The sequence below is a fragment of the Scyliorhinus torazame genome, chromosome 10 (assembly GCF_047496885.1).
Source record: "Scyliorhinus torazame isolate Kashiwa2021f chromosome 10, sScyTor2.1, whole genome shotgun sequence".
NCBI classification, from domain to species: Eukaryota; Metazoa; Chordata; class Chondrichthyes; order Carcharhiniformes; family Scyliorhinidae; genus Scyliorhinus; species Scyliorhinus torazame.
Window position 1 is genome coordinate 215,095,810 of NC_092716.1, and position 16,807 is coordinate 215,112,616.

Below are 16,807 nucleotides of genomic sequence, written 5' to 3' on the forward strand. Positions count from 1 at the left end.
TATTACTGTTGTGTGAATCCTGCTGGGAAGTGTAAATGGGTGGCAGCTGATAGAATTTGTGTTAATGCTGCTGACCTCCATAATTGATTATCCTGCCAATGCTGCTGACCTCCACAATTGATTATCCTGCCAATACTCAGACTAATGTATGAATAATGTGTGCGAAACTGTCCAGTTTCCTGTTGCTATATTTACTCACTATAAATATGGCAGTCAATAAGGTTGCCCTTCTTTTATCTAGATATCGATATTATATTGCTTTCAGAGTCGCCAGGTATCAAATGATACCACCACAAGGTTCAACCGGATATTGATCAGAGACCCAACAACCAGTTAGTTAATTCAAGTTCAATAATACTTTATTTACACACGATTAACTTATACATGCAACATAAACACTACGAGCTAAACTACACCTAACAACTATGACAACCTGTACTTTACTTCAGGCACCCGGCTTAGGTCAGAGGAACAGTGGCCTTTGTTCGAATCTGGATCTACTGGGTCTGGAGAAGTAACTGCTGTTCAGCTGGGCTCATCCGTCCGGTAACAAGCATTGAACTTGGACTTGCTTCTGGTCATGGTGCTGCAGTTGGAGATGGACGTTGCCGGAGCGGCAGGTCCAAAAGAGATCGAACACATGGCAGTGTCTCTCTTTATCCTTGGGGGTTTTGCGCTCTTTTGGGCGGTCCTTCGGTTTGGACCCAATAAATTGGGCAGTTCTCGATCACTGCCTTTGATCTGAGCCAATAAAGGGGCGGGTGCCTTGATGGCTGGGCGTGTCCTAAGTGGTCATTGACCTTGCTGTTTATGCTTCCTGAGTGAAGGGAGTGGCGCCGATGTGTCTGGACTTGTATCGGTTACCTGAGTATCAGTCCTTTGTCTTATGGAGATGGGCCATTAAAATGCTAATCGGTTGGGGGTTTTGATGCTGTCTGGATTCTCTGCTCCCGAATATACATGCAGGCTCTGTGCCTGTCTGAATCTTACATTGTCCATATTTCCGTTTAGGCTTTGCGAACGTCCATGTTTCTTGTTGTAAGTGGCCATCCCAGATGGCTACATTTCAATGCTATGAAACTGCTCTAAAACACCGCATTCAGCATGCGAGGGAAGAAAATGAAAATAAAGAACTAAATTGACTAATATAATCGGATTTGACGTGTTTTGAAAACCACATGCTGATGAAGCAGCTGGTCCATAATCCTTTTCCTAAAGCAGCAGAATTATTCTGGTTTTTGAAAGAGGGAAAGTCATAGTTCCCTATTTCATTCTCTGGTTTTGCTGCTAACATAAGCAGAATTGAGAATTGACCATTTCCCTAATGCTTGTGGTGCAACAAATTACTAATACTTTGTGGAAACATAAGGCTTTTGTTTTCCTGAATGCATTTGGTTTACAGTGGGCGGCAGGGTAGCACAGTGGTTAGCACTGTTGCTTCAGAGCTCCAGGGTCACAGGTTCATGTCCCTGCACGTTCTCCCTGTGTCTGCGTGGGTTTCCTCCGGTTGCTCCGGTTTCTTTCCACATGTCCTGAAATAAATACTTGTTGGAGAATTGGACATTCTGAATTCTCCCTCTGTGTAACTGAACAGGTGCCGGAATGTGGCGACCAGGCGCTTTTCACAGTAACTTCATTGCAGTGTTAATGTAAGCCTACTTGTGACAATAATTGTTTTTATTAATTTACGTACAAGCTTTCAAATAAGGAGCAGAGCAAGCCTGCTCTGCTACTCCATAAGATCATGGAAGATCTGATTGTGGCCTCAACTCGACGTTCCACCTATACCCACTAACCTTTGACTCCCTTGTTGGTCAAGAATACATCTACTTCTGTCTTAAACATTCATTGAGCCTTCCTCCACCGCTCTGGACAAAAAAGCTCTAAAGATTCACGACCTTCTAAGAGGAATTTTTTTTCTCATCTCTGTCTTAAATGGGAGATCCCTTATTTGCAAAATCTGTTGATATTAAATTATGCATCTATTTAGCACATTGATCCTTTTCAAGCCATGCAGATTAAGGAATTAAAGTTTTCTTTTTGATGTTTTAAGGATCATGCTGAAAATGACTGTGAAGCAGTTTCAGTCCAGACCTATTGCTGCAAAGTAGTCACATTTGGCACAGGTTTATGATCTTTTTGAGAGGCTGCACAGTTAACTGCTAACCGAAAGATAACTTTTAATATGCTGCAAGATGTGCTAGAGGAGCATTATTCCAATAAATATTATTTACAAGATTTTTTTGTTTCATCCTACTGAATAATGCATTATCTGGGACCTTGACTGGCTGACTATAGGCTATCTACAAATTAACTGCTTATTATAAACTGTATGAGTGCAAAATTAACAAGTCTCAAGCAGAGCTGAAAATCCGAAAGCTCCCCCTCAGTAATAGTCAAGAGATGTGACCTACCTGAAAAAGGTCAGTCAGGATAAGAGCCTGCAAAATTCTGGGGCACACTACAGAGCTGGGCAACGTTTACTGAATCAGGGTAGTCGTTAAAATATTTATGAAGTGTAATGCAAGTCTAAATGTTTTAAGAGGATTGTGTTTTTGCACCTTATTGTATGAAACATGGATGACTTACAGCTATCAAGAAAGGAAGCTGAACAATTTTCATCTTGTTCACCTGCATTCTGGGCATCTCATGGAAGGACAAAATCATTAATGTAGCAGTCCTTTCAAAGACACATCTCCCACGTCTGTTAGCACTAATCAAGCAGAGGCAAATTTGCAGGCTTAGACATGTTCACAGAGTGGAAGACTGACCAAGGAACTTTCTGTATGACGAGGTAGCTGGCTCCAGACATCCAGTGGGATGCTCAAAGTTCCACTGCATTGATGCTTGCAAGTATGGCATGAAGGCCCAAAACATTGATTCTTGCACCTGGAAGCCACCAGTTTGAAACCGAGGGAAATTATATCCTCATCATGACAATTAGTTGTTGCAGAAATGCCCACACCGAAAACAACAACGCACAATGACACTTGATAACCACTTCATATATGACACTCATGACAGGACTAGTCACTTCAGCCATTAGCCAAAGTGCTGCATATGAAGCTACCTCAACCCCAAAAGATTTAATTTGCTGCATCATGGAAATCACTATCAGGCTTGGCAATAACATGTCCTCATTTATTTTTTATTTTTCATTTTTGTTTTGCTTTGCCACTTACTTCCACTACCTCGACAGGTAAGGTATCAATTTTAATCTAATGGTCACTGTGCTTACTCTTATTAGGCAATTGAATGGGAATGGTTTGTAACATTGTGCCTTAAAAGTGTTTCATTCTGGCTGAACAGTACAGGTAAGCTCATTGTCCTTCAGTATGAAACTGACTGCGCATGGTTATGACATTAACTGTCAAGCCTGATACTCTGAGCAAGGCCAGCAGCGCAGGTTCAATTCCTATACTGGCCTAGGTTATTCATGAACGTCCTGCTTTCTCAGACTTGCCCCTTGCCTGAGGTGTGGTGATCCTCAGACTAAATCACCACCAGTCAGCTCTCTCCCTCAAAGGGGAAAGCGGCCTATGGTCATCTGGGACTATGGCGACGTTACCTTACCTTGCTCTTAATGAACCCAATGAGTGGTAAAGATGAAAACCAATACCCCAAGTAGGATTACACAACCAGTCCTGCTCCAGATTTACTGGTGGTCAGGGGATGATAATCCATTTAGATGCTTAGTAGGAAGGGAGGGAGGTACAAGAACAGACATTCAATTTTTATTCCGCTAATTTAATAATCAATTTCAGATATCTTGCTAATTATGTTCATTCATTTATGCTTTTGTATGAGCCAAAAAAGTGTCAGAGCAATCTTTCATCTGTAGAACCCAGCTTCAAATCCATAGAATGAAAATTTGCTCATTGCATATAAATGACCTTTATGGGAAATTGCTTGAACTATATCAAACTCGGCTCCCAGTGAATGTTGACACAGCATAAGAACCCCTAAAATTGGCATTCCATCTCGTAGAAGCCCCAGGATGGTTAGCGTGGCTCACTGTCCAGAGGGATCTGGTACATTGTCACGGAAGGTAACAGGGTGCTTTTGCCCACATTTGAAGCTGACAGTTTGAAATTGAAATATTCCATTTGGGAAATTAAGGGAAATAATTTCATACTGCAACACAAGTGGCAATAAAACAAAGGCTAAATTTCAATGATAACGTATACACCCATAAAAGTGGCACAGTGGTTAGCACTGCTGTTTCACAGCACCAAGGACTCTGGTTCAATTCCAGCCTTGGGTGACTATCTGTGTGGAGTTTGCACATTCTCCCCATGTCTGCTTGGTTTTCATCCGGGTGCACTGGTTCCTCCCACAGTTCAAAGATATGCAGGATAGGTTAAGGGGTTATTGGGATAGGGTGGGGGAGTGGGCTTGGGTAGAGTGCTCTGAGGGTCAGTGCAGACTTGATGGGTCAACTGGCCTCCTGCACAGTAGGGATTCTATGAAAAGCCATGTCCTATCGCTCAGGGATTTATTTCTGATGAAGTGGGTCCCTGTGAGATTGTTGAGCATTGTTTTGTGTTACAGGTACAAGGATGAAAGTGACTACGCTCTGCGATACATGGAGAGTAGCTGGAAAGATCAGCAGAAGGAAGAAGCCAAAAGGTAACGTTCAGTGTTGGGACCTCCAGATCTTATCTGGAGCCTGTGCCGATGGTGATTTTGCATGCTTAATAGTGTGTAGTTTGTAGTTCACATGTTTGTAAGTCTTTCAAGTGGTGTATCATTTACACAAGTGAGTTATCACCAATGGTATAAACTTTTTATAAATTTGGGTGCAAATGTACACGTGTCATTTCACAATTATTAAGACTCCTGCTGATTTAAATACGAGAGTATCCTAAAACCCAGAAAGGTAACTTAGAACACCGGTTCTTAGTGTTGCATATTTTCAGTTTGGCATACTGAGAAAAATGTGAACCAGGGAGGAATAGTCCAGTCATTGTGTGAACAATTAATAAAGAATATTTATTAACTTAATAAAGAAATAAACACATGACAAAAAGGACTCCACTACAACATTTAAGTACACTGATGACTATACACACACTGTATTACATGAAATTATATCTTGGTCCCCAACTACTATTCTTGGAACTCTTGAGATGCCCCTTTGTTCCCAAACAGCATTCAATATTACATAACTCCATGAACTAAATCCAGCAAACATAAGTTCTTTGGCCACATTTGGGAAAACAGTCTTCAATTTCAATGATGGCAAAATCTGCTTGGTATTGATCTTAACCAGCTGCCAATAACATGTTTTTGGAAGACCTTTTCTGGAGCTGGGTGTGGCTGATGGTAGCTGTGTGTGTTTGTCTCCCTTTTTCCCCAGTCATCGTACCATTCTTTTCCTTTGATATTTACCCTATGAAGTCAGCTTTGAGCATATACGTGTCAATTCCCTCATCTCTCCAGTTTGAAGTTACCTTTTCTATACTGTTACGAGAATGTCACTTTAAGAAATGTTTAGCTGCTCATATTACTGCAGTGATGTCAGAGTGTGGGTGGAGCTGGGCTGTCCTATCCGCTTTTTACTTTCGTTTTTGAGCAGGCTGCTGGGTGTGTTTTAGTTTTGTTTTCAGAGCTGGATAGCTGCAGTCACAGCCAGAAGGTGTAGGAATTTCTCTCTGCAATGTAAAGACTGTAAATCAATCTTGGTGATTTAAAACTAATAACAGTAATGACTTTAACCTGATGTGTTTCTGTTTAAAGATTTGTTAAGTCTTCTGGGTGTTAAAAGGACAGATTACTTAGTGTTGTATCCTTTGGGGGCTGTATTTGAATTAATGGTTGCTAAGATGTTCACTATGTTTTAAAAAGGTTAACTTGAGTTCATAGAATAAACATTGTTTGCTTTACAAAATACTTTTCCATTTCTGCTGTACCACACCTGTAGAGTGGGCCGTGTGCTCCCCATATCACAATCTATGAAAAGTTGTGGGTCAGGTGAACTCCACGATACACTTTGGGGTTCTCTAAACCCTGGCCCATAACAAATTGGGGGCTCGAGGGGGATATAAGTCTTATCAATTGGATTGGCTTAGTGAACTTAAAGACAGTGAGGGGTGAGCATATTGTGGGTGCTTTTCAGGTGTGGTATTCCAGTTTAAGTAGGGAGTGCGTTGTGGGCAATGGCTCTTTCAGAGGCTCTGAAGCTTCTGGAGGTGGAGATGGTCACACGCAGTACCTTACAGACAGAGACTAAAAGCAGACTGTTAGATTTGGCAAAAACATTGCAGTTAACATTGCCTGACAAAATGCGAAAAGATGAGGTAATTATGGCGGTGGCTAAGCATTTAAAGTTGCCTGAGATCATAGAATCATAGAAGTTTACAGCATGGAAACAGGCCCTTCGGCCCAACCAGTCCATGCCGCCCAGTTTTTACCATTTTAAGCTAGTCCCAGTTGCCCGCACTTGGCCCATAACCCTCTATACCCATCTTACCCATGTAACTATCTAAATGCTTTTTAAAAGACACAATTGTACCCGCCTCTGCTACTACCTCTGGCAGCACATTCCAGACACTCACTACCCTCTGAGTGAAGAAATTGCCCCTCTGGGCCCTTCTGAATCTCTCCCCTCTCACCTTAAACCTATGCCCTCTAGTTTTAGACTCCCCTACCTTTGGGAAAAGATGTTGACTATCTACCTTATCTATGCCCCTCATTATTTTATAGACCTCTATAAGATCACCCCTAAGCCTCCTACGAGTCATACAATCTGACTCATTAGAAATGGCAAAGATCCAGTTGCAGATTAAACAACTTGACCATGAAAAAGAATTGAAGCAGCTTGAGTATGCAATGAGAGAAAAAGAAAGAGAAAGGGAGATACAGATCGGGGAAAAAGAAAAGGAGAGAGAAGAAAGAAACAAAGAGAATAGCCCGAGCAGAACAAAAATAAAGAGATACAGAGGAAAGGGAAAATGAGAGAGAGTTTGAGAGAGTTTGAACTTCAGAAAATGGCTGTGAGACATAAGAACATAAGAACTAGGAACAGGAGTAGGCCATCTGGCTCCTCGAGCCTGCTCCGCCATTCAATGAGATCATGGCTGATCTTTGTGGACTCAGCTCCACTCTCCGGCCCGTACACCATATCCCCGAATCCCTTTATTCTTTAGAAAGGTATCTTTTTCTTAAAAACGTTTAAAGAAGGAGCCTCAACTGCTTCACTGGGCAAGGAATTCCAGAGATTCACAACCCTTTGGGTGAAGAAGTTCCTCCTAAACTCGGTCCTAAATCTACTTCCCCTTATTTTGAGGCTATGCCCCCTAGTTCTGCTTTCCCCGACCAGTGGAAACAACCTGCCCGCACCTATCCTATCTAATCCCTTCATAATTTTATATGTTTCAATAAAATCCCCCCGCATCCTTCTAAACTCCAATGAGTACAGTCCCAGTCTTCCCAACATAACAGTCAGTTAAAATTGGTAGACATAAAGGGAAGCGTACAGTTGGATGATAGTGATGAGGATAGTGAGAAAGAGCGTCATAGTCGAAGGCTTGGTGGGGATTTATTTAAATATGTCCAAGCATTGCCAAGGTTTGACGAGAAGGAAGTGGAAGCCTTTTTCATTTCATTTGAGAAGGTAGCTAAACAAATGAAATGGCTACAGGACATGTGGGTATTACTGATTCAAACAAAGCTGGTAGGTAGGGCTAGTGAAGTGTTTGCATCACTACCAGAGGAGGTATCCGGGACGTTTGAGGAGGTGAAAAAATCCATCTTGAGTGCATATGAACTAGTGCCTGAAGCCTACAGACAAAGGTTTAGAAATTTAAGGAAAGAATTTGGTCAAACGTACATGGAGTTTGAAAGGCTCAAGACAGAGTAATTTTGGTAGGTGGATAAGGGCTTTGAAAATAGACCAAACATATGAAGCTCTCTGAGAAATTATACTTTTGGAGGAGTTTAAAAATTCAATTCCTGATGTAGAGAGAACTCGTGGAAGAACAGAGGGTTAAAACTGCGAGATTAGCAGCAGAAATGGCAGATGATTATGAATTAGTTAATAAATCAAAGCTTGGTTTCTGACATCCGTTTCAGCCTGTGAGGGATAGAAACTGTGGACATGAGAAATGCTCAAGTGGTAAAAGTAAAGGTGATCTGATGGGAGATAATAAGGAGAGTGTACTTCAGATTAAAAAAAGAAATCCAGGAGGGTGGAAAAGAAATGAAAAGTTTTAAATGTTTTCAGTGTAATAAACTAGGCCATGTAAAGTCACAGTGTTGGTGGTTGAAGAAAGGCAATGAGAAGGCTGATGTAGTAAAACAGGACAAGACAGTGGGGTTTGTTAAAGTGGTAAAGGAAAGCCCAAGTGAAGCAAAGGAAGTGCAAAAGATTGTACAGCCTGATTAAGAGGTGATTGATAAGAAGGTGCCAGATCTCTTTAAAGAATTTACTTGTATGGGTAAAGTTTACTCGTGTATCAGGAGGAGCAGGTAAAGAAGTCACAATTTTAAGAGATACGGGAGCTAGTCAATCTTTAATGGTAAGAGATGAGGAGTTATGTAGTTTGGGAAGAATGTTGCTAGAAAAGGTGGTAATATTTGGAATTCAGGGTGAGAGGAGTAGTGTTCCATTATACAAGGTAAGATTGGAAAGTCCAGTGAAGAGTGGTGAAGTGGTAGTAGGAATAATAGAGAAACTATCTTGTCCAGGGATACAGTTTATCTTGGGTAATGATATAGCTGGATCGCAGATGGGAGTGATGCCTACTGTGGTTGATAAGCCAGTGGAAAATCAGACAACTAAAGTGTTGAAGGACGAATATCCTGGGATTTTTCCAGATTGTGTAGTAACAAGGTCGCAAAGTCACAGGTTAAGACAAGAGGAGAAATCAAAGAGTGAAGATGAAGTTGAAGTGCAATTATCAGAAACGATTTTTGATCAGATGGTTGAAAAAAACAAGAACAGATGGCGGATGAGGCAGTAATTTTTAGTTCAGGAAAATTGGCGGAGTTACAACAAACAAGATATAGAAATAAAACGGATGTATCAGAAAGCATACACGGAAGAGGAATCTGAGTGTATACCAGACTGTTATTACCGTAAAAATAATGTCTTGATAAGAAAATGGACACCTTTACATATGCAGGCGGATGAAAAGTGGGCAGAAAGTCAAGTAGTATTGCCGGTAGGGTATAGAAAGGAGGTGTTGCGAGTTGCACATGAGGTACCAGTGGGAGGACATTTGGGAATAAGGAAAACCTGAGCTAAAATCCAAAAACATTTATATTAGCCTGGACTACGTAAAGATGGAGTCGAATTTTGTCAATCATGTCACACATGTCAAGTGATGGGGAAACCTCAAGCAGTGATAAAACCAGCACCCTTAATACCCATTCCAGCATTTGAGGAACCTTTTACAAGGGTCCTAGGATTGCGTAGGAACGCTTCCTAAACAAAAAGTGGGAATCAATATCTTTTGACCATAATGGATGTCTACTAGGTTTCCAGAGGCCATTTTAGTACATAATATTACAGCTGAAAAGATTGTGGAGGAATTACTTAAATTCTTTAAGAGATATAGACTACCCACAGAAATACAATCAGATCAAGGATCAAATATTACCTCGAGGTTATTCAAAGAAGTAATGGATAGCTTAGGAATAAAACAATATAAATCAACTGCTTACCATCCAGAATCGCAGGGAGCGTTAGAAAGGTGGCATCAGACATTAAAGACAATGTTGAGGGCTTATTGTCACTATTATCCAGAGGATTGGGATAAAGGAATTCTATTCGTACTGTTTGCAATTAGAGATGAACCTAATGAATCAACCAAATTTAGTCCTTTTGAACTAATTTTTGGTCATGAGGTAAGAGGACCACTTAAATTGATTAAGGAAAAATTGGTGAGTGAGAAATCAGAAATTACATTATTGGATTACATGTCAAAACTTTAGGGAACGATTAAATAAAGCAGGTGAATTGGCTAGACAACATTTAAAAGTTGCACAACATGTGATGAAACGGGTAGCGGACAAGAAATCCAAAGTTTGTAGTTTTGCCAGTGGAGGTTTACCACTATTGTTACCAGTGGTAGGTGAACCTTTAAAAGCTAGGTTTTGTGGACCGTATCAGATTGAAAGGAAATTAAGTGAGGTGAATTATGTGGTAAAAATACCAGATAGAAGGAAGACTCACCGAGTGTGTCATGTGAATTTGCTTAAAAGGTACTTTGAAAGGGAAGGAGAGAAAAAGGAGGTTTTAATGATTCTAACTCAAAGTGACTAACCAAATCCAGATGACTGTGAATTTGACATACCTCAAATTAAATTGGAAAATGAGGATGTTCTTTAAAATTGGGATAAATTGTTGAGTTACCGTCCAGAGGAAAAACAAACTGACCTGAAAGAGTTATTGATATCACATGGGCAAGTTTGTGGAGATAAATTGGGAAGTACTAAAATGGCTATACATGATGTAGAGGTGGGAAATGCTATTCCAATCAAACAACATCCATACAGACTTAACCCTTTAAAATTGGCACAGGTTAACAAAGAGATTGAAAGTATACTTAAAAATGGCATAATTGAAGTGGGTTGCAGCCAATGGAGCTCACCCATAGTGATAATACCAAAACCAGACGGTACCCAACGGTTGTATGTGAAAAATGCCCCAGCCACATTTCAACGGTTAACTAACAAAGTCGTTTCAGGATTACCCAATTGTGCGGTATACATCGATGATCTGGTAATTTTCAGCCAGACATGGACAGAACATTTGAAACATCTGAGGGAGCTATTCAATCGACTTCAGGAGGCGGGTTTGGTGATGAACCTGGCCAAAAGTGAATTTGGAAAGGCCCAAGTCACTTTCCTTGGCCATGCAATCGGACAAGGTCGAATGGTCCCTTGGAATGTGAAAACAAAAGTCATTGGGGAGTTTCCGATACCCTCGACACGACGGGAAATAATGCGATTTCTTGGTATGAGTGGATTTTACCGGAAGTTTGTACCCAATTTTAGCAGTGTGATCGCTCCACTGACGCACTTGCTCAAGAAGCGTAACAAATTCCAGTGGACAGTGTTGTGTCAACAGGCATTTGACGGCCTGAAGGCGGTGTTCACCACTGCTCCTGTGTTAGCCATCCCAAATTATACCAAACCATTCAAAGTGGAGGTTGATGCGAGTGATGTGGGTGTAGGTGCGGTGCTTCTACAAGACGACGACGAAGGGCTAGAGCGGCCTATTGGTTATTTTTCAAAGAAATTGAATTCTCACCAGAAAAAGTATTCGACGATTGAGGAGACTTTGGGTTTGGTGCTGGCTTTGCAACATTTTCACATTTATGTGACCAGCAATCCGTCTGACACCATTATATATACTGATCATAATCCGTTGACGTTTTTGGAGCAATTCCGGAATAACAATGCAAGGCTGTACCGCTGGAGTTTACTGTTACAGCCATTTCATTTAAAAATAGTACATGTGGCAGGACGAGAAAACGTGATAGCCGATGCTTTGTCACGAATGTGATGAACGGAAGCAATTTCAGTTGGAGGAAGAACAACGGGGGGGAAAAAATGGACTATATTATTATACATGTTTGAGTGTGTTTTTTGAACAAAGTATATTTATTGTGAGCATTTCTTAAAGGATAGTGAAAAGGTGAACAATGAAACCACCTTGAAGTTGATGGTTTATTTTTGTTCCTTGGGGGAAGGTGACATGAGAATGTCGCTTTAAAAAATGTTTGGCTACCCATATTACTGCAATGATGTCAGGGTGTGGGTGGAGCTGGGCTGTCCGATCAGCTTTTTACTTTCATTTTTGAGCAGGCTGCAGGGTGTGTTTTAGTTTCATTTTCAGAGCTGGATAGCTGCAGTCACAGCCAGAAGGTATATGAGTTTCTCTCTGTAATCTAAAGACTAAACCTATCCTGGTGATTTAAAACTAATAACAGTAATGACTTTAACCTGATGTGTTTCTGTTTAAAGGTTTGTTAAGTCTTCTGGGTGTTAAAAGGACAGCTTACAGATTGCTTTGTGTTGTATTCTCTGGGGGTTGTATTTGAATTAATGGTTGCTAAGATGTTCACTATGTTTTAAAAAGGTTAACTTGAGTTCATAGAATAAACATTGTTTGCTTTAAAAAAAATACTTTTCCATTTCTGCTGTACCACACATGTAGAGTGGGCCGTGTGCTCCCCATACCACAATCTATGAAAGGTTGTGGGTCAGGTGAACTCCATGATACACTTTGGGGTTCTCTAAACCCTGGCCCATAACAATACCCCATTGTTTTCCTATATTTACCTAGGTAAACACTTGCTTTCCCCACTGATATGCTAATTCACATCTCAATATCTCCCTGTTTAATTTTTTTCATTTTTTAATCTTAATTTTCCCCAATTCTTAACGCAGGATATTTTGCAACTGAAATGCAACAAGCTTTTATCTTGGCGTTTTCTCCTTTCCCCTTGAGCCATTGATAATGACTTAGTACAGATCACTATTGGGTACATGTTACCCTTTTATTAGCTTTCTCAAGTGGCCATTTTAAGATTATTTGATTACCAGGAGGAAGGACCATGACCCCACACTTTCAGCAGATAACTGACTAAGCAGTTAGAGAAATTGCTAATCTGTGCCTTTCTAATCCCAAAGTTCACTATAACACCCCACTGTCATCTGAGCTAATTCAACACAGAAATAGGGAGGTTGGTCTTAGTACGACATCAGCTCTTACATTGCTTAATTAGACTTTTGGAGTGCCTGAAGTATCTATTTTTACTTCATGTATAAGGAATTTGTTACAAGGATATTGGGCTCAAATTTAATGCATGTTCTTCATCCTTATCTGGGTTTCGTAAACACTTCTTTAATTGCAACACAACCTTTATTTTCATACTACTTTCCTGTTTACTATGTGGTTGAGTGGGCAACCAGTAATGTGGGATGTCAACTCAGCATCATGGTCAAGAATTGTTATTTTTAGGATACTGAAACAAATATATATGGTGCCTTTTTAAAAACTGATTTAACTTTTAGGAATAAACACACTGGCATTTACTCAGTGCCCCTCTGTCCTTGGGACATCCCGAAATGCTTCATAGCTGGTGAATCATTTTTTTGTATAAGTACAGTTATGTTGACACGCAGCCAATATGCACACAGCAAGGTCTCCGAAACATCCATGGCATAAATGAACAGTTGATTTGTTTTACTGGTTTTGTTTGCGGAATAAGTATTGGCCAAACATGAGGGGAATTGTCCTGCTCTTCAAATAACATCATGCGATCTTGGACTAGCACCTCATCCAAAACATGGCCCATCTGAAGTGCAGCGCTTCCTCAGTGCTTCATATTGTCATAGATTTGCAGGATCTTGCAGCACAGAAAGAGACCATTTGGTCCATCATGCTTAATGTTGCTCTGAGTTATTCAATTAGCCCTGCTCTGTTGGTTTCCCCATAGCCTGGCAAACTTTTTCTTTTCAATTATTTATCCAGTTCCCTATTTAAAGTTATTGATGGTGCCATCTTTTCAGGCAGAGCATTTCAGAGCTCACCAATTCATGTGCTCAGATCCTGGAATGAAGCTTGAACTCATCATCTTCTAATTCGTAACTGACTTCAGTGATGGAACGAGCATTTAAATTTCACATATTTGAGTCAGACTTGATATTAAAATGAAAATTGCTCTTTGTAAAGTCCTATAATGAGAGTAGATTACTGTAGAAAAGCTGGTGAGGGTGATGTGCGTAACCTGAACATGTTCTGAGAAGCTTATGAGGATAGGCTAAAGAAACTACTTTCTCAATGCTGGCAGCTTTTTTAATGTAGCATTTGAGATTTAAGAGTTGCAAACTGATGACATGAAGATCATTATATTTGCCCTTAACAGTGGGCATGCTGAACTACCTGGTAGATAGTAACTGGAGGTGGAAGAACTTTGATGAAAAATTTAAATTTTGTATCATTTTATAAAACTTGACCTTTTTTATCCCCTGCAGCTTGCATTTGGGTATAATGGAAGATGCAGAAGAATTGAGAAAAGAGGAAGAAGAACTGAAAAGGAAGAAGCTGAAAGCTAAGAAACAACAGCTTTAATTCATTGACTAAATCAAAATTTATTTATTCTATTTATATACAAAATCTGGTTATTTACAAAAAGTAATGTGCACTAAAGTAAAGAATTTACTTTGTTAATTATGGAACTCAGTCGGCTTATTGACCAATTCAATGGAAGATATCAGTTAGCATTCAAATAAGCTGTACTGATAACAGGAGTAATTTTACATAATTGTATGGTACTTTGCCAATTTTTTTTTTTCAGTCCCTGGATCTGATGTATTGGATGAGGTGACATAACAGTGAATTTGTTCTTTCATTTTATGTATTCCATAAATTTTAATTATGGAGCCATGGACCTTGATTACTTTAAAGTATTGAAGTGTATAATGTTAGTGGTTTTCACATTTCAAGTTTAAGGGGAAAGCCTATTTGTGTCTTCAAAATGCACCAATTATCATTCAACTTTCTACTGACCTCCTCTGGTTGATATAAAATTAGTTTTTTTTTCCAATTTTCATTTTTGCTGAGGGGATGGGTGATGCAGTGTGTTAGATATTGCCTCTTTATCATTGGCATCTGAGTTCATATTCAACCCAGACACCTGGGACAAACGTCTCCTCTGCCCGCTAGCTATTCGTGAAATGAGTTAAGTCCTTGAGCCTTGATTGCAAGACTGTTCCCAATTTGTTTACACTCAGTGAAACCCCAACATGCTTGAACTGGGAAAATTAAAAAAATGTCAAAGATCACAGGACTGTTCAGCTCATTGAAGCTCACTCAGATTCTCTCAATTACAACAAAATGGACTTTGAACATGAGTTGTTTTTGTCTCTCTTCTGTCATATCCTAGATAATCCCAAACCTTTGCATTTTTGGGCAAGGAAATTGTTCCTAACTGTTTTAAATTTGATTTCCGCCATTTTAACTTTATGTCCTCTGACCCCTGCTTTGTGCATTAGGGTGCTCTACTGTGATTGAGACTGGAGGAAGGCACATTGATGCAGCAGTATAGAGAGCTTTGCTCTGCACTCAACTGTGCCATTCGTCCTCTAGATATTCTTGATGCTGACAATGGGTGCCTAAATGGAAAAGCATTTTTCCATCACTTTGAGCACAATATTTTTTTTAAACCAAATAGGTCGCTGATGTGTGAGGTGCAATTTGTTCAAACTTACACCCAGATGTGCTAATGGAAAGGTTAAAGATCACAGTTTAAAAAAAAATGCTGGTATAATGAAATAAATTTTGTAAGTTTTTGAGGATGCAAGTACAGTGCATAAAATATAATTGATATTCTGTACAATAAACTTTTATTACATAGTTTATCATATTATCTTGTCATATCTCTTCTTTTAGTGTTTATATTAATTACGTGGAGCTGAATATGGCAGTTGACATGAGAGCTCCTTTTGTACATATTAAAATTGGTGTAAATAGATAGTGTTATTGGGGTTATCTGTTATTTACCGGGTAAGTGAATTGAGATATTAATGATCGCCAGCCCCAAACTAACTTGGTATTGTTCACTGGAATTTCATTTCTAGTACGTTTTTCTGAATTGAGTGACAGGTGGATTTTTCCAATTGCATCTTGATGTTGGCAAATTAGAGACAATGTGTTGACATGAAGTATTTTAATGGCAGTGTCCGAACTATCACTGCAAACATGATGTGGAACATTGGTATGAACTGTAACAATACCATTGTTTCCATTGCAAGCATTATTTTAAACAAAATAAGATCAATAATAGAAACAGCGAATATAGAAGAGTGAATAGACCATTCGGGCCATCAAGCCTGATCTATTCAATGTGATCATGACTGTACCTCTAGCTCTTGCCCTACTCCTCTGGCTCTTGCCCTACTCCTCTGGCTCTTGCCCTACTCCTCTGGCTCTTGCCCTACTCCTCTGGCTCTTGCCCTACTCCTCTGGCTCTTGCCCTACTCCTCTGGCTCTTGCCCTACTCCTCTGGCTCTTGCCCTACTCCTCTGGCTCTTGCCCTACTCCTCTGGCTCTTGCCCTACTCCTCTGGCTCTTGCCCTACTCCTCTGGCTCTTGCCCCACTCCTCTGGCTCTTGCCCCACTCCTCTGGCTCTTGCCCCACTCCTCTGGCTCTTGCCCCACTCCTCTGGCTCTTGCCCCACTCCTCTGGCTCTTGCCCCACTCCTCTGGCTCTTGCCCCACTCCTCTGGCTCTTGCCCCACTCCTCTGGCTCTTGCCCCACTCCTCTGGCTCTTGCCCCACTCCTCTGGCTCTTGCCCCACTCCTCTGGCTCTTGCCCCACTCCTCTGGCTCTTGCCCCACTCCTCTGGCTCTTGCCCCACTCCTCTGGCTCTTGCCTCACTCCTCTGGCTCTTGCCCCACTCCTCTGGCTCTTGCCCCACTCCTCTGGCTCTTGCCCATACCCCTTGATGCCTTTAGTATTTCAAAATCTATTTCTTTCCTAAATACATTGTGACTTGGCGCTTGTGTGGTAGAGATTTCCACAGGTTCATGACCCTCTGAGTGAGGATGTTTCTTCTCATCCCGGTCCTAATTGTTTTTTAACGCATTTGAAGGCCATAGGCTTTTCTGGCTGGGCCAGCATTCGTTGCCCATCCCTAATTGCCCTTGAGAAGGTGGTGGTGAGCTGCCTTCTTGAACCACTACAGTGCATGTGATATATGTATGCCCACAGTGCTTTTAGGGAGACAGTTCCAAGATTTTGACTCACTGACCGTGAGAGATATATTTCCAAGTCAGGGCAGAGAGTGGCTT

At 40.6% G+C, this 16,807-nt stretch overlaps 1 protein-coding gene across 3 annotated transcripts in view; it reads left to right on the plus strand.

Moving 5' to 3' along the window:
• The window catches only part of spty2d1 (SPT2 chromatin protein domain containing 1), a 59,015-nt gene extending 43,635 nt beyond the window's left edge, over positions 1-15,380 (plus strand). For all 3 annotated transcript variants that reach the window (XM_072466361.1, XM_072466362.1, XM_072466363.1), the window contains 2 exons: positions 4,552-4,629; positions 13,990-15,380. In XM_072466361.1, coding sequence (XP_072322462.1) covers positions 4,552-4,629; positions 13,990-14,086 — 175 coding nt within the window. In that variant the 3' untranslated portion in view covers positions 14,087-15,380. The remainder of the gene's footprint in view (positions 1-4,551; positions 4,630-13,989) is intronic.
• The last annotated feature ends 1,427 nt before the right edge of the window (positions 15,381-16,807 follow it).